General features: G+C 43.0%; 2 protein-coding genes across 8 annotated transcripts; one reads left to right on the plus strand and one right to left on the minus strand.

Moving 5' to 3' along the window:
- Positions 1 to 32: 32 nt before the first annotated feature.
- Positions 33 to 6,453, minus strand: LOC114468411 (leucine-rich repeat-containing protein 3C-like). The gene is made up of 6 exons (XM_028455291.1): positions 6,399 to 6,453; positions 2,191 to 2,373; positions 1,923 to 2,048; positions 1,426 to 1,590; positions 954 to 1,032; positions 33 to 890 (listed from the first exon to the last, which is right to left on the minus strand). The coding sequence occupies exons 2-6, from the start codon at positions 2,371 to 2,373 to the stop codon at positions 661 to 663; spliced, it is 783 nt and encodes a 260-aa protein (XP_028311092.1). The 5' UTR covers positions 6,399 to 6,453; the 3' UTR covers positions 33 to 660.
- A 1,660-nt stretch (positions 6,454 to 8,113) lies between these two features.
- Positions 8,114 to 22,702, plus strand: LOC114468091 (serine/threonine-protein kinase WNK4-like). Of its 7 annotated transcripts, none has more exons than XM_028454780.1 (22): positions 8,114 to 8,231; positions 8,540 to 8,985; positions 9,557 to 9,729; positions 10,373 to 10,593; positions 10,898 to 11,055; positions 11,153 to 11,241; positions 11,308 to 11,527; positions 11,592 to 11,852; positions 12,142 to 12,292; positions 12,896 to 13,041; positions 13,892 to 13,965; positions 14,046 to 14,175; positions 14,252 to 14,377; positions 14,445 to 14,576; positions 14,665 to 14,719; positions 18,475 to 18,579; positions 18,656 to 18,951; positions 20,757 to 20,844; positions 21,588 to 21,918; positions 22,023 to 22,222; positions 22,308 to 22,384; positions 22,486 to 22,702. In XM_028454780.1, exons 2-22 carry the CDS (start codon positions 8,551 to 8,553, stop codon positions 22,519 to 22,521), a joined length of 3,504 nt encoding a protein of 1,167 aa, XP_028310581.1. In that variant the 5' UTR covers positions 8,114 to 8,231; positions 8,540 to 8,550; the 3' UTR covers positions 22,522 to 22,702. The 7 variants fall into 7 exon arrangements, 6 of the variants coding, with proteins under 6 accessions (XP_028310581.1, XP_028310582.1, XP_028310578.1 ...); XM_028454781.1 differs by lacking the exon at positions 8,114 to 8,231 and adding an exon at positions 8,244 to 8,460; XM_028454777.1 differs by lacking the exon at positions 8,114 to 8,231 and having other exon boundaries at positions 8,524 to 8,985.
- The last annotated feature ends 10 nt before the right edge of the window (positions 22,703 to 22,712 follow it).

The raw sequence follows: 22,712 nt of genomic DNA on the forward strand, positions 1-22,712 counted from the left end.
GCAGTATGGAAACAAGGCAGTCCTCGCTCTCACTTCCACACAGGTGACCCCTGGTGCATGAAAACACTGACTACCTGGGTCTCCAGCGGGTGGAATTCAGATTCTATCCAGGAATGATGCTCATATCTGAGCACTTTTAGGAGTTTTTGGGAGTAATAATAGATAATAAACTTAGTTAGAGGCCTCACATAGAGCATGATAAAACTGAAGTAATCCAAGTTTATTTCTGTTCTTTACAAAACAGAGGATTTACTGATTAAGAACAGCCTTCACTTATTGGATCAATTACGTTACAATGTCTGGATATTATATATTTATTTTAAAAAAAACATTAGAAATTTATATTAGAAATTGTTTTGCTTTTTTTCATACTTGGACAGGGGATTTATAATTATAATTTAATCTATAGATGCTATTTCAGTAACAGCAGGTGGCAGCAAAGCCCACTGAAATTATAGGGTTAATGTTCCTTATGGATGCTGGGATGATTTTAAATATTGTGATCTCAGTCAGAATGACCTCTGTCAAGGTTTACTTTATTACGGGATCGTTTTGGATCGTTTTTGTAACCACATCACTTACATCACACTGAGCTTGAGGGTATTTTAAAGGTTGATTCTGAATTTTAAAGGAGATCCAAAGGTTTTAATGAGGTTATGTTCACTGTGGAGAGAACATATGGAACAGCTCTCTGGTCTGCAGGAACTGAAGGTAGTCGAAGTGTCTGCGAGCCACCACTGTGTTCTGATGGATGTAGTAGAAGAAGCACAGCAGGAGCCCCAGAAACCACAGCAGCATGGTGACCAGGCTCAGAACATCAGGGCTCCTCTTCACAGAGCCACACAGGTCCCAGTCCTCCACCAGTGAGACCAGTGACACCCCCACAGCTCCTAGAACACAACACAACACAGGTTCCAGTCCTCCACCAGTGAGACCCCCACAGATGAACGTACCCAGGTTTGGAAGGTCTGAAGTCCTACAAATGACCTCCTCCAGCGAAGAAAAGTCCAAGTCCAACTGGGTCATTGACATCTGTGAGAAGAAGACACAAGAACCTCCTGGTCAGTTCACTCGTTCATCAGTTCACCCATTAACCCGTTTACTCGTTCTCTCGTTGACCGGTTTACCTGTTCACCCGTTCAACCTTTCAGCTGCAGGAAAGTTGTTTGAGCATAACTCTGATATCAGTGATATATCAACCATGGTTAATCTCGACTTGTGTCATTTTAGGTTTACTAGTGCATGAGTAGACTTTACTAGTAAGGCAAAAAGTGTTACTAGTTAGCATCGTATGCTAATGAGAGGGCGGGGTAAGTAAATTCAGGCTTGTACTCCAGAATGTGAGCGTTAGTAGATCCTAATAATGCTTGACATCACTGATATAACATTGATGCTCAAACAGCTGTCCACACACCTGCATCTCACCTGCATGCTGCAGTCACAGTTCCAGATGTTGAGCGTCAGGTTTGCGTGAACCTTCAAACCGCTGAACACTGCTGGGTCCAACGCAGACAGCTGATTGGACGACAGGTCCAAGTGACGTAACGAGGCAGCCAATCCACTAAAACAACCGGCTTCTAAAAAGGAGAGCTGAGGGTGGACATGGTTATACTGGTTATACTGGTTATACTGGTTATACTGGTTATACTGGGTATACTGGGTATACTGGGTATACTGGTTACATTGGTTATACTGGTTATAATGGTTATAATGGTTATAATGGTTATACTGGGTATACTGGTTACATTGGTTATACTGGTTATAATGGTTATAATGGTTATAATGGTTATAATGGTTATACTGGGTATACTGGTTACATTGGTTATACTGGTTAAATCTAAAGTTGAATCTATCAATCTGAGGTTTTCCTTGTTTCACAGTGAACCACTGACACTAGATTATTGAACTGGTTGAACTGGTACCTGGTTGTGTGAGAGGTCCAGTTCAGCCAACAGGCGGAGGTGAGCAAAGGAGCCCGAGGACAGAGAGGTGATCAGGTTATGGTCTAGAAAGAGACGAGTGGTTCGATTGGACAGGCCGGCCGGTATCTGAAGGAACACACACACACACACACACACACACACACACACACACACACACACACACACACACACGCACACACACACAGAGTAATCCAGTAACTAGAGCTACAGTTCCTCGTCTGTCCACTGGGGGTTACATTGTAAACACCTTGGTCAGTCGGAGGTTGGAGCAGCGAACCGTCAGACCTACAGTCGGCATCCTTTGTTGGGGACACAACCTGATGTTTAACACTTGGCTGTCACGACGCCTAGGTGGTGGCGGCGGCGGCAGACGGCGTGATGATGTCATCACTATGTCAGGGAGTAAAAGCAGCAGGAGGAGGTGGAGCATCTGCTGAAACAGAGGAGAGGGGTTCAAAGGCACATAAAGTTTGATCACTCGCTCTTCTTTTCTGGTTTTGGATCTGTTTGATGCTTAAAGAGAAACAAAATACAGAAACACTTATTGGAATTAAGTCATGTTGTTGATTGATTCTAGTCAAAATCTTCACATTTTAGTCAAACTTTTTTATTTTGTTGTAAAAACATCACAGTGACTGCCTTCTATGCATTATATGATGTTATTTAATTCGGAATTAGTTATTCCGAATTAAATCATTCCGAATTAAAGTGTTTTGCTTTGTGTCTACATGAAAATAGTAATTCCAGAACTGAGGTTTACGTGGAAAACCGGTTTATTTGGCTTTATTAAATTGGTCTTTAGGTCTGGGGGTTGGGAAGGCTCTGATTGGACAGGAGGAGAATATGACGTATCACGTCTATCAGGAAAAACACAACAAACCTTTTATTGTCGGCTGTAACACAGAACACCACATGAGAACTGTTTTCATCTTTATTTTGATTGTAATTTTGAAGCAACAGCTCAACAATAACACACTAATTAAAAACCTAATCTGGACCCAATGGACCTAAAAAATTTCAGGCCCATTTCAAAACTTCCGTTTATGTCCAAAGTGTTGGAGAAGATGGTCTCTGAGAAGTTGGTACCTTTTTTGGAGAAATACAACATTTTTGACACTTTTCAGTCCGATTTTTGTAAGAATCACTCCACGGAAACCGCCCTGCTTAAAGTATCTAGTGATATTATGATGTCTGTGGACTCTGGAAAATGTCCTGTCCTGGTCCTGTTAGATTTTTAGTGAGCATTTGACACTGTCAGTCATCAAATCTTGTTGTCAAGACTGTGTAACCTGGTCGGAATGTCAGGACCAGTCCTTGTGTGGTTGTCCTTTTACTTATAGGGGAGGAGCTTTAGTTTCTCGGCAAATCAGATCGTGTCCAATTTGTTGTGCGGGGTTCCCCAGGGCTCTGTCTTGGGCTTGATTTAGTTTTTACTCTATGTCCTTCCACTAAGAAAAAATATCCAGAACTTTGATGATGTTTCATATCATTTGTTTGCTGAAGATATTCATCTTTACTGCTGTTTTAAGACCTGAGACCCAGAAATTAAGCTCCATGCTGAAATGTCTTGTGCAAGTTAAACAATGGCTCAGCGCAAATTCCCTACAACTAAACTCAGACAAAACGGAGATGCTGGTGATTGTTCCTGATGACGCATTCCAGAGATTCATCAGTATCTGAACGACCTGAGTTTGTCTGCTAAAACAAGTCTCAGAAATCTAGACATTATCTTTGACAAAGCAATGTTCTTAGAGCATCACTCAAAACTGTTAGCAAGGAACTGTTTTTACCAACTGAGGAACGTCTCTAAACTTAGTAAAATTGTGTCCAGAGATGATCATGAAATGATTATCCACACCTTTGTATCTTCTCGTTTTGACTACGGTTTATGTTCTTGTCTAAACAAAAAGGATCTGTTTTTGGTTTGCTGATCTCCATGTGTTTAATAAGTCCATGTGATCATGTTTATGCCTCCATCCATCCACTCTTTTTATTATATGCATGTCTTTTAAGGCTCCTATTAAATAGTGTCGGCTTTAGTCACCCAGCGCGTCATGGTCGCAAGTCGCACATGTGCAGAACAACTGGAATTAACTTAAACCGGATTTAAGTTTTGTCAACTATTTACATACTATAAACCAGCCACCTAATTCTGAATTAAACTTAATTTTGAATGAAGCCAGCTCATTTACACAACACCACCTCCCGCCATGGGAAACGTTCATGTTTTTAAGAAAAGGCTCAATGGCATGGTGGAGCGGTGGGTCTCGGGGGGCGTGGGGGGGTGCTGCTGGGGGCTTTCTTCGCGGGTCTCTCCGGGTGGTGTCAGCCAGGCGGGGGGTGGCTGGTGCCTCTTCCCTATGGCGTGCAGTGTCCCCTCATTGTCCTCGGGCGTGCTGCTCCCGGTGCTGCTTCTATTCCGGGTTCTTCTGAACTGGTGTCCGGTCCCTGCTGGCTCTTGGCCCATGGACGGGTGCCCGCTGGCTGCCCGTTCGTTGCGGCTCTGGCCGTCTGCTGGGTGTGGGCCTTGGCCCCTCTGCTGGAGTCTCGGGCGGGGGGCTCTCTGGGCCCTCCCCTCGGGGGATTGGGTGCGGGGGTGGGGTGGATGTCGGTGGGGGGCCTTGGGGTTGGGGGATGGGGGCGGTGGCGGAGTGCGCTGGCTCCTCGGCTTTTGGGTGCTTTCTCGGGTGTGTATGTGGGGGCGGTGGCTGCCTCTCGGCTTGGTATCTTGGGGGCTTCTGGGGGGCTGCTCGGCCGGGGGGGGGGGTTGCCTGGCTTCCCTGGCTCCCACTCTTTCTGCTATTCTGGCTGCGTCCTCGAGTCCGGGGCAGTGCTTGGGTTTACAGTGGCAGTTTCTTGTACATACACTGGTCTACGATGCACTAGCATGTCTTGGACTGTGGATAACACTTGTAGTGGGCGACCGTGGCTCAGGTGGTACAGGGTCGTCTTCTGATCGAGAGGTTGGGGGTTCGATCCCAGTAACTGACTATGTGTCAAAGTGTCCTTGGGCAAGACACTGAACCCTAAGTGGCTCCCAGTGGTCGACTAGTGCCTTGCATGTCAGTCCTGTCCCACTGGTGTGTGAATGTGAGAGTGATTGGGTGAATGAGCTGATATGTAAAGCTTTGAGACTGTTTCAGTGGTGATAAAGCTTAATATAAATCAAGTCCATTTACCATTTACCATTTAACTTTAGACACATTGATCCTAAATACCTGTTTCAGGTATTACCACTCACTCCTTCCCTCTGCCCACAGCCACCACCATTATAGTTAAGCCTCACGTCTACAACTTCACATCTCACTCACTTTACAGTAATCAACTCTTTCCCACCCTTCCACTTCTCTACCTTGAATCGCTCCTCCCTGCTCTCTTCCCCCTCCACCCCCCCACCCCCACCCCCTCACCTAGGTGTAACACTGCTCTCTCTTTTTATATTCTCCCTTTAATAAAGTGTTTCTTACCCTTCCTTAGGGAGGGCTGGTGATGGTCACAATTATGCAATAAAATAATGCAATTTATTTCATTGCAATAACAAAAAACATAAATAAAATGCATTGTTGTCTAAAAAAAGATTGCACTTCTTGTAGTGTTGACCTTTGACAGCATGTGCAGACTAATTATTGATTCATTTTAGAATTGTTTTGTTTTTTGTTGCTGTTATCTTTTGTTGTTTTTATAACCTGTGTCTGCGTGTGGTGGGCAGGGTTTGTACGGGGTAGATGTATTTTAAACTATATAAAAGCACTTTGGGTTACAATTGTTTGATTGAAAAGTGCTTTTTACAAATAAAGATTGATTGATGGGAGGGGCTGCCGTCACAGTCGTCAGTCATAAAGTATTTGATTGACAGGTAAAGCCATAAGATGATAAAAGCAAATTGAAGAAAGAGAAATTAAATAAACATCAAGATCAGACCCAGCATGGATAAACACAGGTAAGACACATTTAAAACACTTTCCAGAAACATAAACAAACTAAATTTAATGATTTTAAATTATTTACTTGCTAAACTAACTAATTAAAAAACAATCTGAAACAATAAAAAAATAAAATGATTTAAATGAAAATAAATAAATATTCAGTAAGTATAATAACCCTGACACACACACTCACTCACTCATTCCATTGTATTTGTTCATGCTTTTTTATGGTTTCTGTGGCAATAAATGTGGTTAGTTTGAAAGCAGTTCTGTGACTGAAATTATCCTTACTTATTTGTTGAAAGCTGCACAAATCCTGTTTTTGGTGAATGTTTATTTTGGAGCTGTAGCCATCAACTCGATCAGATAGAGTTAAGGATAGAACGGGTTGGATTAGAACCAGTAACCCTCAGATTACAGCTGGCTTCATTACCTTTTACTCCATAACCAGCCTTAGACACAGGGTTTAGTCTTTAAAGTAAAATAATGAACTAACATCAGCTGTGTGTGTGTGCGTGTGTGTTCTCACCTCTCTGTGGTCCTAATGTTATGGCTCTTCTGTGTACTCTTCATTTATTATCCTCCGTTACTTTGAATCTGTCTCAGTAATCTAAAGAAGACAGGAAGAGGAAGGAAGGATTAGAGAATGAAAGAGGAAATAAAGAAGAGAAAGATTAACATGTTAATCCAATGGGATTAAAACAAACTGCAGATTTATGATTTAGAGAGAATCAAACAAATAAAAACACGAATGAAACCTTTGATCATCCTGACTGAGCTTTTATTCTGAAATCTGATGTTTTTAACAGAATTTTGTTTCGGCTGATTTCAGTTTTTAAGATGCTCCATGTGTTGATGAGAACAACAAACAAACAAACATAAATGAATAAATAAATACATCAGCTATCAGATACAAAAAACACCTACAAATCACACACACACACACACACACACGTTATATAAGATCCAACTTCTTTGTGTATGTGTTTATCATGTAAACAAAAACTGTGTTATCTGAAAGAGAAAAACCCTCCACCAATCAGAGAGCAGCCTGTCAGGACAGACGCAGGAAACACAAAGCTCAGCTGAAAGTGTGTGTGTGTGTGAGAATATTCATCAAACACTAAACTTTAATGATTAATAATCAATGATACATTCCCTGACTTCCATCCTGTGTATTCGTCATAATCATTAGCTGTTTTATAAAAACAAATAATAATCACTAATCATTGATAAGTCTAATAATCACTAATCATTAATAAGTCTAATAATCACTAATCATTATTAAGTCTAATAATCACTAATCATTAATAAGTCTAATAATCACTAATTATTAATAAGTCTAATAATCACTAATCATTAATAAGTCTAATAATCACTAATTATTAATAAGTCTAATAATCACTAATCATTAATAAGTCTAATAATCACTAATCATTAATAAGTCTAATAATCATGAATAAGTCTAATAATCACTAATCATTAATAAGTCTAATAATCACTAATCATTAATAAGTCTAATAATCACTAATCAATAATAAGTCTAATAATCACTAATCATTATTAAGTCTAATAATCACTAATCATTAATAAGTCTAATAATCAATAATAAGTCTAATAATCACTAATCATTAATAAGTCTAATAATCACTAATCATTAATAAGTCTAATAATCACTAATCATTATTAAGTCTAATAATAAAAACGTCTCGGTCTTCTGTCCACACGTACCGCGTCATATATACTCACGTCACGTCCTGTGACGAGTCATTGCGAGAAAAGAGTTTTTTTATACATTTCACTATGGAAACGTCTGAAAAACTTACATTTTAGCGATATTTGTGAGTTTTTCTAAATTCGGCTGATTTCCAAAGTTAACGCAGCTATTGTGAAGTAGCATTTCCTCTGATGTTGCTGCTCTTGTGTGTATTCAATAGATGTTGTTCATTCTTCATCTGTTCAGTCATTGGCTGTCTGTTTATCTGTATAGCGCCCCCTGTCCTGTCAGTGTGTTGGTGCAGCTTGTGTAGTCAGACTGTCTCCACTCAGGTGAAGCTGATCTCCATGATGGCCCTCCCTCACTGTGTAAGGAGTATGGTGGTCACGACTATCTCATATCATGTCTGCATGTCCTCTGTGTGTGTGTGTGTGTGTGTGTGTGTGTGTGTGTGTGTGTGTGTGTGTGTGTGTGTGTGTGTGTGTGTGTGTGTGTGTGTGTGTGTGTGTGTGTGTGTGCTGGTGGGCGGGTCTTGTGTCTCTGCTCTGACCTGATAGGACTCATCCTGCTGTGATGACGCACATTGAATGTTCACTGTGAACAAGTTTAGTTTAGTGTTCTTCTTCTGACCTTCATTCTCACACAGTGAGTACATTTATTCTACAGTAACAGTAGTTTATCTACAGGGAGGATTTTCACTCATTTCAACATGAATGTTTGTCTTTTGATGAATTTGACCAAAGTTAATTAAATAACACACACACTGTGCATTATACAGGTATTAACTATAATATAATTGTAACATGAGTAAATATTGATTCTGATGTTAAGGCAGAGCTGTAGAAATAAAAAAGTAGAAAGAGAAGGATTAAAGGTAGAGGAGTAAAAATGAATGATATGATTATTTTTATAAAACAGACGATGAATGAAAAGAAAGAGTTTTGTTTACACAGCAGTGAAGGTGATGCTGTTGGGGACTCCGGAGGACCAACTTAAAAACACAAATGAAGAAGACAAAGAAAAAACGCAGCCTGCCATCGTTACCGTGACAACCACAGACGATGACCCCACCCACCTGCCCGAGGCGGCACCTAGCGTGGATGGCAGCTCGGACTCCGGAGACGATCGGGAGGGAACGCTGTCCAACGGTAACAAGGAACCATCACCATGGCAACCCAAAGATGAGGAGGAGTCGTTACCATGGCAACCCAAGGACGAAGAAGAGGCAGCGTTAGCGTGGCAAACCAGGGATGATGAGGAGGAGACGCAGGCGGTCGCCGCATCGCCCGACGGACGTTTCCTGAAGTTCAACATTGAGATTGGACGCGGATCGTTTAAGAGCGTCTACAGAGGACTAGACACGGAGACCACAGTGGAGGTGGCCTGGTGTGAGCTACAGGTACCGCAAACATCTCACCAACACGCTGGATTCATTAAGCCTGACTACGTTTAGCCTAAAACTAGCCTTATACAAGACTCTCCCTGTTACCGTAGTAACTTGTTGTTGTGACCTGTTGCCATGATAACAGCATGATACACATCTATATGAGTCCATTGAAACATATCTCCACACAAACACACAAACAACTATATGGTTTCTCTAGGAATAGTTTGAGCAGGTCATAATTTATTGACTAATGATTTACACGATGAAGCTACGTGATTGGTGGGTTTGTTGATTGGTCCACAGGTGATCATCCGGGAGGAGGCGGGACTTTCCAGGTTCAGTGAAGGTTTACCTATGTGTGTGTGTGTGTGTGTGTGTGTATATCACGTCAGCAGCTCTCCAACCAATCAGGTGTTGCGTAGAATGCAACAAATCTGCTGAGTCACTCTAACATGTTATCTCTCCCCCCCACACACACACACACACACACACATAGTTTGTGTCAGCAGTGTGTCTATGGGGGCCAAGTGTCCTTCACTTGTTAATGTGTGTGTTTATGAATAAAGCTTTAATGTGTTCACAGACTCACCGGCTCTCCAAGTTGGAGCGTCAGAGGTTCCGTGAGGAGGTGGAGATGCTGAAAGGTTTGCAGCATCCCAACATTGTCCGATTCTTTGACTCCTGGAAGTCCACGGTGCAAGGACACAAATGTACCGTCCTGGTGACGGAACTGATGACCTCTGGGACCCTGAAGACGTGAGTTTACATCAGACCAGAGCATGAATGTCAATAACGCTACAGAGAGTTTGGGGAGGCGGAGCCTGCTAAGGACAGGACAAATCAAATCAAATCAACTTTATTTATATAGCACAAACTACAACAAAGTCATCTCAATGCACTTGACAAAAAATGAATATTAAAAGAAACAACCCAACAAGATCCACATGAACAAGTATTTACCAACAGGGGGAAGAAAAAACTCCCTTTTAACAGGAAGAAATCTCCAGCAGGACAAAGGAACAGAAGCAAAGATCTCAGTAACATGACAAGACAATAATCACATACAGACACTAACATGTAGCCACCAGTCACAGATGTTTAGTTTAGCTTAGCATGTAGCAACCAGTCTCACGTGTTTGGTTTAGTTTAGCACATAGTGAACAGTCCCAGATGTTTGGGTTAGCTTAGCATGTAGCAACCAGTCACGTGTTTGGGTTAGTTTAGTTTGTAGTGACCAGTCCCAGATGTTTAGATTAGCTTAGCATGTAGCATCTAGTCTCACATGGTTTGTTTAGCTTAGCATGTAGCGATTGGTGCTTCATGTTTGGGTTAGCTTAGTGGCTAGCAACACTGGCTGCAGGGTGGATAGATCATGGTGTGAATGGGGGCTCGTCCTCAGGTACCTGCGGCGTTTCCGTCAGATGAAGCTGAAGCTGCTGCAGCGTTGGAGTCTACAGATCCTGAAGGGCCTTCAGTTCCTTCACTCTCGCTCGCCACCGATCATTCATCGAGATCTGAAATGTGACAACGTCTTCATCACCGGACCGTCCGCTTCCGTCAAGATTGGAGACCTCGGCCTCGCCACGCTGAAGAAGGCCTCGTTTGCCAAGAGCGTCATCGGTGAGAGCCTGTACTATGAAGCTCGATAAGTGAAGCCTGGATTTATCCTGGTTACCTTCACCTATCCAAACATGGTGATTAAGTCAAAGTTACTATGGTGATTAAGTCAAAGTTACCATGGTGATTTAGTCTAAGTTAATAATAACTATGCATCATAGTTATCAGTAGTTTCTGTTTTTATTGTGTTAATAATTTGTTGATGTGTTTAGTTTGGTAGCAAAAAAAAAAATCATTTTCTTTAATGATTTTTATCTGTATGTTTCATTCTTTCGTCTTCCTTGTGTCCTTCTGGTGATGCATTCAGGGACCCCGGAGTTCATGGCTCCTGAAATGTACGAGGAGAAGTACGACGAGGGGGTGGACGTGTACGCCTTTGGGATGTGTATCTTAGAAATGGCCACGTCTGAGTATCCCTACGCCGAGTGTTGGAACGCCGCACTGATCTACCGCAAGGTCACCAATGTAAGGCCCCGCCCCCATCAGACTTACTGTTCTCGAAGCCCCACCTACCTCTGAGCCCACCCTTGACCTTAGAATAAACCCGTCTTCTGGTGCCCAGGGAATCAAACCCGAGAGTTTCTACAAAGTGAAAGTGCCAGAGCTGAAGGAGATCATCGAAGGCTGCATCCGCACCAGGAGCAGTGAAAGGTTGGTGTAGTGTGTTGACACGCTCAGACGGTCCTTGTCCTCTCACTGCTCTGTGTGTCCTCTCAGGTTCACGGTTCAGGACCTGTTGGACCACCGCTTCTTCCAGGAGAACCTCGGCGTCCACGTGGAGCTGGCTGAAGACGACGACGGCACCAAGACGGCGCTGAAGCTGTGGCTGCGGATGGAGGGAAACAAGAAGCTATGCGGAAAATACAAGGACAACAACGCCATCGAGTTCTTGTTCCAGCTGTACAAGGACGTCCCCGAGGAGGTGGCCCAGGACATGGTAGCTGCTAGCCAACGCTCCGTCAGCTGACCCCAGCTCTGGCTCACCTGTCCTCCATACGCAGGTGGTGCTGGGCTTTGTCTGTGAGGCCGACTACAACCTGGTGGCCAAGGCCATCCGACGCCAAGTGTCAGCTGTGAAACGTCAGCGGGAGAAACGGCGCCATCGGCTGGAAGAAGAACATAAAGGTCAGATGGATGAGCCCAGAGAATCGACCAATCAGAAACCTGAACCCTCCATGAACACTCCTACTGCCATAAAGATGACCAATCAGGTGACTGACACCAGCAGGAGGCGCAGTTCTCCAGAATCAAACCATCCAAAGTTAAGTCATCCCTCAAACTGGGAACCAGCGCCTCCTACTGGTGCACAGGCTGTCTCATGTTTACCTCCTGACCAATGAATGACAGGCATTGTTGCTATGGAAACACAACAACAGTGAAAGTGTCTGTTGACGCTGGTTTGACCACATTAAAGTGTGGTTGTTTTTTGTTGTTTTTCTGTGTTGTTTTGTGTGGTTTATTATTGTTTTTCTGTTTTTTGTTGTTGTTTTGTGGTGCTTTTGATTGTCATCAGATCGCCATTAACAATGTATTATTTCATCGTTCGTGCAGGACCATGTGTCCGGAGGGACGCAGGCTCCGCCCACATCAGTGACCTTACCATTTCCATCAATCAGCAGTGCAATGGATTCTGGGATCAGCGGTCTCTCCAACAAAGACCAGGACAGGACCCCACAACGCGTCTCATACTCCTCAGCGACCTGTGAGAACCTTCACCAACTGTTCGTTGGGGCTGGGACGAGATCTCACGTTTTGTTACAACACAAGACTTCTCACATTATGAAAAGGAAAACTGTTTTATATTGAGTTTGAAAAGCTCGTAAAGAGTTCAAAGTCAAATACATTAAATGTATTAAGTACAATGATATTAATAAATTAATATTTGGTCTTTTTTACTTTTTAAACTATCACATCGACCAAAGAAAACCATCAGGTATCGTATCCTGTCGTGAATCAGCGTATCCTCCCGCCCCTAGCGCTCACATATGACTGTAAATCCTTCTGCATCTTTCAGGAGAACAGAAAAGAAAAAATATTATGTGGGCGGGGTTTGTGTTGATTGACCCGCCTCTGTTCTCCTGAAGAATGTAGAAATCTTTTAACTGACTAATTTAATTTAAACTTAATTAAAGCTGACTTAGGTTATCCTGTCTGTTATTCTGTTTGTTGTCCTGTCTGTTATTCTGTTTGTTGTCCTGTCTGTTATTCTGTTTGTTGTCCTGTCTGTTATTCTGTTTGTTGTCCTGTCTGTTATTCTGTTTGTTGTCCCGTCTGTTATTCTGTTTGTTGTCCTGTCCCTCTGCAGCTGGTGGTGACTCAGACTTGTCCTTCATCTCTCCTGGTTTACCTGAGAACATGCAAACCCCTCCAAGCCCTGCCTCACGTCCCACGGCTCAGAGAATGAAACCTCCATCCAAAGCTCCGCCCTTTCCCATCCTACGCTTCCCTAAGGTACCAGGAGGCGGGGCTTGGTATATACATTGGTCTCATACTGACCAATCACAGCGTCCCTCTGACATCACATGATGAGCATTCAGTGACAAAGCACAGCACTGACCAGTCCTGCCATTGAGTACTGACTAGTTAGCAGTAGCAGTGACTTGAGTGTTCTGAACCAGCTGGTGATCGTGTTAACTGGTGACTGAGTCTGAGCGTCAACTGGTAACCAGTTTGAGCAGAACTTATACTGGTTCATACTGGTTTACACTGTTTATACTGGTTTACATTGGTTTATACTGGTTTATACTGGTTATACTGGTTCATACTGGTTCATACTGGTTATACCGGTTTACACTGGTTTATACTGGTTATACTGGTTTACACTGGTTCATACTGGTTTATACTGGTTTTACATTTGTTATACTGGTTTACACTGTTTATACTGGTTTATACTGGTTTACATTGGTTTATACTGGTTTATACTGGTTTACACTGGTTATACCAGTTTACACTGGTTTATACTGGTTTACACTGGTTCATACTGGTTTATACTGGTTTTACATTTGTTATACTGGTTTACACTGTTTATACTGGTTTACATTGGTTTATACTGGTTTATACTGGTTTACACTGGTTATACTGGTTTACACTGGTTATACTGGTTATACTGGTTTACACTGGTTATACTGGTTTACACTGGTTTGCACTGGTTTATAATGGTTTACACTGGTTTACACTGGTTATACTGGTTTACACTGGTTTACACTGGTTTACACTGGTTTATACTGGTTATACTGGTCTATATTGGTTATACTGGTTAATACTGGTTTAATGAGTCAGTGGTTGGGGGGTGTGTCCTCAGAGCATCGCTGTGTCCCAGAACGAGGAGCGAGGGCCCAATGAGCTGCTCTGTGGCTTCTCCTCACCTGTGGACAGGTAACACACCTCCAGGACCGTCCTCTGAAGGTTTACAGACCAACATCCTCATTAAACACGACCTTTGGCCCTTTCTGCAGCTACGCCTCCGACGTCACCTCCGGTTTGAGCGATGGCACTGACAGCCAATCGGATCGCAGTGTCCAGGAGGTCGTGAGGAGGTCCAAACACTTACGACGACGAGCGAGAGCTCGACTGAGAATCATCGGTGTGAGCGTCAACGTGCACTCGTTTGTGTCCCACTGTGTGTGTGAACTGTCCCCATGTGACCCAGGTCTGTCCTCAGGTGTGTGAGACGGGTCAGAGTGGGGACCGGGTGGTGGAGTGTCAGCTACAGACGCACAACAGCAAGATGGTAACGTTCAAGTTTGACCTGGATGGAGACAATCCAGAGGACATCTCCTCTGTGATGGTGAGTACACGCACACACAAATAAGACAAACACACTCACACTGTGTGTGTGTGTGTGTGTGTCTCAGCTGCACAGAGACTTCATCCTTCCTTCTGAGAGGGGCGACTTCATAATTCGCATGTATGACATCATCAAGAAGGCGGAGTCAATGATGAACAGACAGCAGAGGGATGAGATGACACACCTCAGAGACTCTACCGTAATAATAACAACAACAATAAAAACAGTGCTGGTCTGGGTGAACTGGTACTGGTTCTGACTGTGGACTCACTGGTTCTTTCCTCCAGGTCAGATTATCCACTCCAGTTCTCTCCAGAACGCTGTCCTCGTCCTCTTTACCGGGTAACACACACACACATGCACGCACACAATAATCCACTAACCATAGCTGCTGTTCCTCATCTGTCCAGTGGGGGTTCCTTTGTTACATTACATAACATCTTACCGGCTAAATCACCATGCATTCCCCAACTGATGCCAGGGGAAGGTTAAGTTCTGGATAAATGATTAAAGCCCCGCCTCCTGACCAATCAGTTTGGTTGGCTGGTTAGTTGTAGCTGTAGCTGTACTGGTTAGCTATAGGTGGTTAGCTGTAGCTGGTTGGCTATAGGTGGTTAGCTGTAGCTGGTTAGCTGTAGGTGGTTAGCTGTAGCTGGTTAGCTATAGGTGGGTAGCTGTAGCTGGTTAGCTACAGGTTGTTAGCTGTAGCTGGTTAGTTATAGGTGGTTAGCTGTAGCTGGTTAGCTGTAGGTGGTTAGCTGTAGCTGGTTAGCTATAGGTGGTTACCTGTAGCTGGTTAGCTATAGGTGGTTAGCTGTAGCTGGTTAGCTATAGGTGGTTAGCTGTAGCTGGTTAGCTATAGGTGGTTAGCTGTAGCTGGTTAGCTGTAGCTGGTTAGCTATAGGTGGTTAGCTGTAGGTGGTTAGCTATAGGTGGTTAGCTGTAGCTGGTTAGCTATAGGTGGTTAGCTGTAGCTGGTTATCTGTAGGTGGTTAGCTGTAGCTGGTTAGCTGTAGGTGGTTAGCTGTAGCTGGTTAGCTGTAGGTGGTTAGCTGTAGGTGGTTAGCTGTAGCTGGTTAGCTGTAGCTGGTTCGCTATAGGTGGTTAGCTGTAGCTGGTTAGCTATAGGTGGTTAGCTGTAGCTGGTTAGCTATAGGTGGTTAGCTGTAGCTGGTTAGCTGTAGGTGGTTAGCTATAGGTGGTTAGCTGTAGCTGGTTAGCTATAGGTGGTTAGCTGTAGCTGGTTAGCTGTAGGTGGTTAGCTGTAGCTGGTTAGCTGTAGGTGGTTAGCTGTAGCTGGTTAGCTGTAGGTGGTTAGCTGTAGGTGGTTAGCTGTAGCTAGTTAGCTGTAGCTGGTTAGCTATAGCTGGTTAGCTGTAGCTGGTTAGCTGTAGCTGGTTAGCTGTAGCTGGTTAGCTGTAGGTGGTTAGCTATAGGTGGTTAGCTATAGGTGGTTAGCTATAGGTGGTTAGCTGTAGGTGGTTAGCTATAGGTGGTTAGCTATAGGTGGTTAGCTATAGGTGGTTAGCTATAGGTGGTTAGCTATAGGTGGTTAGCTGTAGCTGGTTAGCTATAGGTGGTTAGCTATAGGTGGTTAGCTGTAGCTGGTTAGCTATAGGTGGTTAGCTGTAGCTGGTTAGCTATAGGTGGTTAGCTGTAGCTGGTTAGCTATAGGTGGTTAGCTGTAGCTGGTTAGCTATAGGTGGTTAGCTGTAGCTGGTTAGCTGTAGGTGGTTAGCTGTAGCTGGGTAGCTGTAGGTGGTTAGCTGTAGCTGGTTAGCTGTAGGTGGTTAGCTGTAGGTGGTTAGCTGTAGCTAGTTAGCTGTAGCTGGTTAGCTATAGCTGGTTAGCTGTAGCTGGTTAGCTGTAGCTGGTTAGCTGTAGCTGGTTAGCTGTAGGTGGTTAGCTATAGGTGGTTAGCTATAGGTGGTTAGCTATAGGTGGTTAGCTGTAGGTGGTTAGCTATAGGTGGTTAGCTATAGGTGGTTAGCTATAGGTGGTTAGCTGTAGCTGGTTAGCTATAGGTGGTTAGCTATAGGTGGTTAGCTGTAGCTGGTTAGCTATTGGTGGTTAGCTGTAGCTGGTTAGCTATAGGTGGTTAGCTGTAGCTGGTTAGCTATAGGTGGTTAGCTGTAGCTGGTTAGCTATAGGTGGTTAGCTGTAGCTGGTTAGCTATAGGTGGTTAGCTGTAGCTGGTTAGCTGTAGCTGGTTAGCTCTAGGTGGTTAGCTGTAGGTGGTTAGCTATAGGTGGTTAGCTGTAGCTGGTTAGCTATAGGTGGTTAGCTGTAGCTGGTTAGCTGTAGGTGGTTAGCTGTAGCTGGTTAGCTATAGGTGGTTAGCTATAGCTGGTTAGCTGTAGGTGGTTAGCTGTAGCTGGTTAGCTGTAGGTGGTTAGCTGTAGGTGGTTAGCTGTAGCTGGTTAGCTGTAGCTGGTTAGCTATAGGTGGTTAGCTGTAGCTGGTTAGCTGTAGCTGGTTAGCTATAGGTGGTTAGCTGTAGCTGGTTAGCTGTAGCTGGTTAGCTGTAGCTGGTTAGCTATAGGTGGTTACCTGTAACTGGTTCGCTATAGGTGGTTAGCTGTAGGTGGTTAGCTGTAGCTGGTTAGCTGTAGCTGGTTAGCTATAGGTGGTTAGCTGTAGCTGGTTAGCTGTAGGTGGTTAGCTATAGGTGGTTAGCTGTAGCTGGTTAGCTATAGGTGGTTAGCTGTAGCTGGTTAGCTATAGGTGGTTAGCTGTAGCTGGTTAGCTGTAGGTGGTTAGCTATAGGTGGTTAGCTGTAGCTGGTTAGCTATAGGTGGTTAGCTGTAGCTGGTTAGCTGTAGCTGGTTAGCTGTAGGTGGTTAGCTGTAGGTGGTTAGCTGTAGGTGGTTAGCTGTAGGTGGTTAGCTGTAGGTGGTTAGCTGTAGCTAGTTAGCTGTAGCTGGTTAGCTATAGCTGGTTAGCTGTAGCTGGTTAGCTGTAGCTGGTTAGCTGTAGCTGGTTAGCTGTAGGTGGTTAGCTATAGGTGGTTAGCTATAGGTGGTTAGCTATAGGTGGTTAGCTGTAGGTGGTTAGCTATAGGTGGTTAGCTATAGGTGGTTAGCTATAGGTGGTTAGCTGTAGCTGGTTAGCTATAGGTGGTTAGCTATAGGTGGTTAGCTGTAGCTGGTTAGCTATTGGTGGTTAGCTGTAGCTGGTTAGCTATAGGTGGTTAGCTGTAGCTGGTTAGCTATAGGTGGTTAGCTATAGGTGGTTAGCTGTAGCTGGTTAGCTATAGGTGGTTAGCTGTAGCTGGTTAGCTATAGGTGGTTAGCTATAGGTGGTTAGCTGTAGCTGGTTAGCTGTAGGTGGTTAGCTGTAGCTGGTTAGCTGTAGGTGGTTAGCTGTAGCTGGTTAGCTATAGGTGGTTTTCAGAGGACCTATTCTATGAATCTAGATTAGATTAATCTCCGTTAGCTGGCTTGAACAAACCAAACATTCTCTGTCAGACAGGAGCTGTTTTACAACCGTGGATTAAAACACGCTAATTTAAGCCAAGTCATTTCACCCTCGCTACGTGGGCATGCCCATAAAAGGGGTGGAGATTTCAGCATCCACCAATCAGTGAGAGAACCTGACAGACTGAGCGTCTTTACAGGAGGAACAGTTTATGATCTTAAATAAATATAATAAATATAAATCCATGATCACAGTGAAAAGCAACAGTGTTAGTGCAGCGCACAGCAGGAGGCGGAGCTTTTATAGTCGCTAAGATCTGATCCACTTCATAACTTGGTACCGACCAGGTTGATGAAGTTTAAAATGATGAATAATTAAAATCCATAATTCAGACCAAAAACAACCCTGTTGTTACAGATCAGACAGTAATGATAGAAGCTGCTGATACTGTTAATGTGTAAAAGTTCTCTGATCAGTTTCCTGTTATTACAGCATGTTTTTCTATTCAAGACCTATTTCTCACACACACTGGGATGACAGTACATTGTTTAACTGTATGTTCGTTGTGATGGTGTCAGTTAGAAGTTAGCGCGATAAGAGCTAACCTAGCTTTGTAGTGTAGCCCTTTAGAGTTTTCTTGTTACTGTTCTGGATCCAGGACTTAGTGTGTGTTTGAACAGATCTGGACAACAGTGGCTCGTTACAAAGCACAGATTTCTACGTCAACCGGGAGGCCACGCCCCCTGTGCGCCCCCTGAGGTCCCAATCCTTCCACACGTCCTCAGGTGTGACCTCCACTCAGCACATGGTGCTCACCACAGAGCGTACCATCAGCCAATCAAGGTTTTTCTTTCTTTTCAGCGTCTTCGTATGCTCCTCCTCCTCACGTCTCTCCTCCTTCGCCCTACCCTAGTCCCCCGGCCACGCCCTGGCCGTCCCCCGACCAGCCTCTCTTCTCTCTGGCTAATGTGTTCTCCTTCGCTATGAGCATGGCCCAGTCCTTCATCCCTCCCCCTGCTGCAGCTAACCACGCCTTCCATGGCCTTGTCCCTCCCTCCTTCCTCCCTCCTTCTTACCCCTCCCCTTCCTTTATCACTCCATCATCACCAGCCGGCCTGCAGGGGGCGTCGCCCCTTCACACCCAGGCTTCCACCCAGGTGAGCTGTTTGACTCACTGACCTGTAACTGTAACCACTGACAACAGTAAGAGCTTTAATATTCATTCATTGATATACAACCAAAGACTGACTCAGCGCCGCCCCCTCCTGGTGGGTCACAGTTATAAAATAATAATAATAATAATTGTTATTACTATTATTATTATTATTATTATTATTATAAATTAATTAATTCACAGATTCAGAAAAAACCTCGACTCCTCAGAACAAAGTAACACACACACACACACACACACACACACACACACACACACACACACACAGACTTACCGAGAACATCTTTAAAGGTTTTTTCAACATTTTTTTACTGGAAAGAGGTACATTAACCCTTAAAATTAGCAGCATTTCACAAGCAAGTACTAAACTACGGGAAACTGCTTTTCTCTCATAATTTTACCCCCAAAAACTCAGTGTTATGGAATAATCCAGTTGTGACTGTTAACAATAAATCTCTGTTTAAAAGTGATTTGTACAAAAAAGGCGTTTGTTTTATATATGACATGTTACACACTGATGGTCTCTTTTTATCATATGAGGCTTTCATTAACAAATATAATGTACAGACTCATTCAGAACAATATGTATCTGATATCATAACCTCACTGCCTACTTTAACTATTGATCAACTTCATCTTGTTGATAAAAAGTGCAACAACAAAATTGTTACTCAAGCTTTCAACAAACAAATGTTTTGTAATTTTAATAGAAATATTAGACATGACCTAGAAAAGTTATTTAAACACAAACCTTTTTCTTTTTACTTATCTTACCCTATTGCCCCAAAAGTCAAAGAAACACATTTATAGATTATTTCTGGTATACACCCCGTTAGTGAACAGAATACATTTTGACACTGAACTCTGCACTTTTTGTTTATCCTCCACAGAAACAAGTGGACATTTATTTTTTAGTTGTATAAAGACAAATGTGTTTTGGACTGATATTAACAGCTGACTGTCTCTTAAAAAATCAATGTACCATCATTTTCTTCCAAAAACATCATTTATTTCATGGACAATTTGAACTCACGTTATAAATGTTGTTATTTTAATGGGTAAATATTTTATTCATACTTGTAAATGGAAAGACTCTACTCCTTTGTGTAATGTGTTTATTATTTCATTGACTACCTACTTCAAGTCTCTTAAATTAATCAAACTACATACCTAAAAAGCAACCAAAATGTACAAAGAAATCAAAATGTCCTTAATCTTTTAAGTTCCCATTGCCTTGTATGTGCCCTTTTGTCTGTATTCATTCTTTTTTATTTACTTCTCCAGCGAGTGTCAGTGTATTATTGTTCCCTGATTTAAAATGTATATCTATTGTATGTACTGTTTGTAAAAAATAAAAAAGATTAAAATAAAAAAGTTAACTCCCCTTAAAACAGGCTACATGTGCTCACGTTAATGCGTTCATGTTTAAACACTAACAAAACAGGACATTTAGAACTGGACAAAACCAGAAGAAATACTTAGAAATAAAATATTATCTGAGAGGAAACACATGTTTTAATCCCATTAGTGTTATTGTTCATACAGTGTCTCACCTACATATCTATAATTCTAACCATAGATATCTATAATTCTAACCATACATATCTATAATTCTAACCATTCTAACATGTAGCTACAGCACCTCTTAGAGGCACTCTGAGCCCAACCTGGCAACCCTGTCTCTGCTGCTCTTTAGTAAACTTTACTCATTAACAGTCACATCTTAAAATAAATGTTCATTGTTTACTTCTATTCATGCCCATTTATTTATTTATTATATACAATTAGAAAACAAGACATACACTGCGTAATGAAGCTCCTCCTCAACTTCAGGCTCCTCCCTTTTCTCCATCGCCTTCATTGTCTCAGAACAAAGGTCAGTTAAACGTGTGTGTGTGTGTGTGTGTGTGTGTGTGTGTGTGTGTGTAAAGCTCTACTTTTCTGGATTTACCAATGAGTTCAAACTGTTTTTTTAATCCATGGGGAAACTTTAGAACAGTAAATTTGCAGAAAGCTTTATTCTGACTGCAAATAATGTGTTGTTTTGAATTGAAGTGTGTTTGTGTTCACCGTGTACGTATATGTTTGTCCCTGATCTCCTCTATTCCTATGCTCTGATTATTATTCACAAGTTTATATTTTATTTATGCTTTTTTTGCTCCTTTATTGAACCTCCTTTTGCTTTAAATGTTTGTTTTTATTTTGTTCTGGCTTCTGAAGCTGTAACAAGTTGAGATAGTATCCTCATCGAGTGTTTGTAATTTTGAAATTGTTCAATAAAAAAAATTAAAAAAGAACAGACAGGAAGTGATGCACTCAGCAACATGAGCAGACAGGAAGTGACACGCACAGAGAACGGCATCAGAAACAAACCACAGTCAATTCAACAAGAACAACAGGAAGTCACATGCACTGAGAGCTAGAGCGCTAATGTGTTAGCATCAGTCACAGTGTAACGTAAACAGTTCATAGAACCAAACCTTTGGTCGTTATTGTTCAAAAAATTCCCCAAATGTAGACTTTTTGAAGAAATACATAATAACACAAAGTGAACTATTTATTGTTATTTATTTTATTTCCTGTCTTTGTTCAGTTTTTTTGTGACCGTCTCCTCCTCAGTTTTCTCCGTCGGTCGTTTCCAAGTGTCGCCATCCTCTTCTCTCAAACATCCGGACCCCTATCCCTTCAGCCATGCCACGCCCACTGCCCACTCCCCGCCCCCGTCCAGGGACGACCAATCTGAGAGCAGCACCGAGAGCCGTAGCAGCGGATCAGAGAACAGCGTTGGCACGGTAACGGCTGGTTGCCGGGATGCCAGCGATCCGGCAGAGAGGCGGGGGCACAGGCTGAGCATCAGCCAAGCGCGGAGTCACCCCGACAACTTCAGCTCTGACGAATCAGAAAGCGAGAACGAGGAGATGTGGGAGGAGCTTCAGGAGCTTCGTGAGAGGTGATTGGTGTAGTAAAGACACACAACCAATCAGCTGAAAGCTGTTTGATCACTTGTTTACTTTGTTGTTTCTTTTATTGCATTGTTTATCTTAAAGTCTGCAGCTCGTGTGTTCGTGTGTTTGTAAACAGACACCTGGTGGAGGTGGCCGACCTGCAGCTCAGTCAGAGGAGAGACATCGAGCTGTTGTATAGCAAGTTGGGTAAAGCTCCGCCCCCTGCCATCCTCCCACCGGCCGCCATGTTGAATCTTCGTCAGCGGCGCCGCAGGAATAGCCTGAGGGCGGAGTCAGCGCCCCCAGCAGGTGGGAGGGCCCAGTGTGCATAATTAGCCCTCATCCTATCAGTGATGGAGAAACCATGTGTGTGTGTGTGTGTGTGTGTTCTCAGGCATTATGAGGAAGAGCTCCTTCAGTGGGTCGATGGATCGAGCAGGGAGAGGCGTGACCTTTGCTCCTGAACACATGGTGAGCTGTGACATCATCAGTGTGTGATGATGTCACAGGTGGGTGAAATGCTCACTTGTTTTTTAGCTCAAACTGTGTTTTTTCTGCTGCTGTTCCATCAGGAACTGAAGGAAACATCTGACATTCTAAGAACTTAAAGCGACAGCTCGCCATCACATGACCATCACATGACCATCACATGACCATCACATAAAGCTGTTTTTATTCGCCATCGTCTCAAATGTCAAAGGATGGATGTGTTTATACTGATGTGTTGTGTTACAGACGTTTGAATGTGTGATGAGAAATATTTATAATGAATAAAAAATAATGATTTAATTGATGATTT

Source organism: Gouania willdenowi, chromosome 8, assembly GCF_900634775.1.
Source record: "Gouania willdenowi chromosome 8, fGouWil2.1, whole genome shotgun sequence".
NCBI classification, from domain to species: Eukaryota; Metazoa; Chordata; class Actinopteri; order Blenniiformes; family Gobiesocidae; genus Gouania; species Gouania willdenowi.

Excerpts from the sequence above, each read along its gene's own strand:
- LOC114468411 (XM_028455291.1), bottom strand. The coding sequence starts at position 2,373 with ATGCTCCACCTCCTCCTGCTGCTTTTACTCCCTGACATAGTGATGACA. Across the intron at positions 1,033-1,425 it reads ACTGTGACTGCAGCATGCAG|ATGTCAATGACCCAGTTGGA; the intron begins GTGAGATGCAGG and ends TTCTTCTCACAG. Across the intron at positions 891-953 it reads TTCAGACCTTCCAAACCTGG|GAGCTGTGGGGGTGTCACTG; the intron begins GTACGTTCATCT and ends GTTGTGTTCTAG.
- LOC114468091 (XM_028454780.1), top strand. The coding sequence starts at position 8,551 with ATGCTGTTGGGGACTCCGGAGGACCAACTTAAAAACACAAATGAAGAA. Across the intron at positions 9,730-10,372 it reads ACCTCTGGGACCCTGAAGAC|GTACCTGCGGCGTTTCCGTC; the intron begins GTGAGTTTACAT and ends GCTCGTCCTCAG. Across the intron at positions 14,577-14,664 it reads CACACCTCAGAGACTCTACC|GTCAGATTATCCACTCCAGT; the intron begins GTAATAATAACA and ends TCTTTCCTCCAG.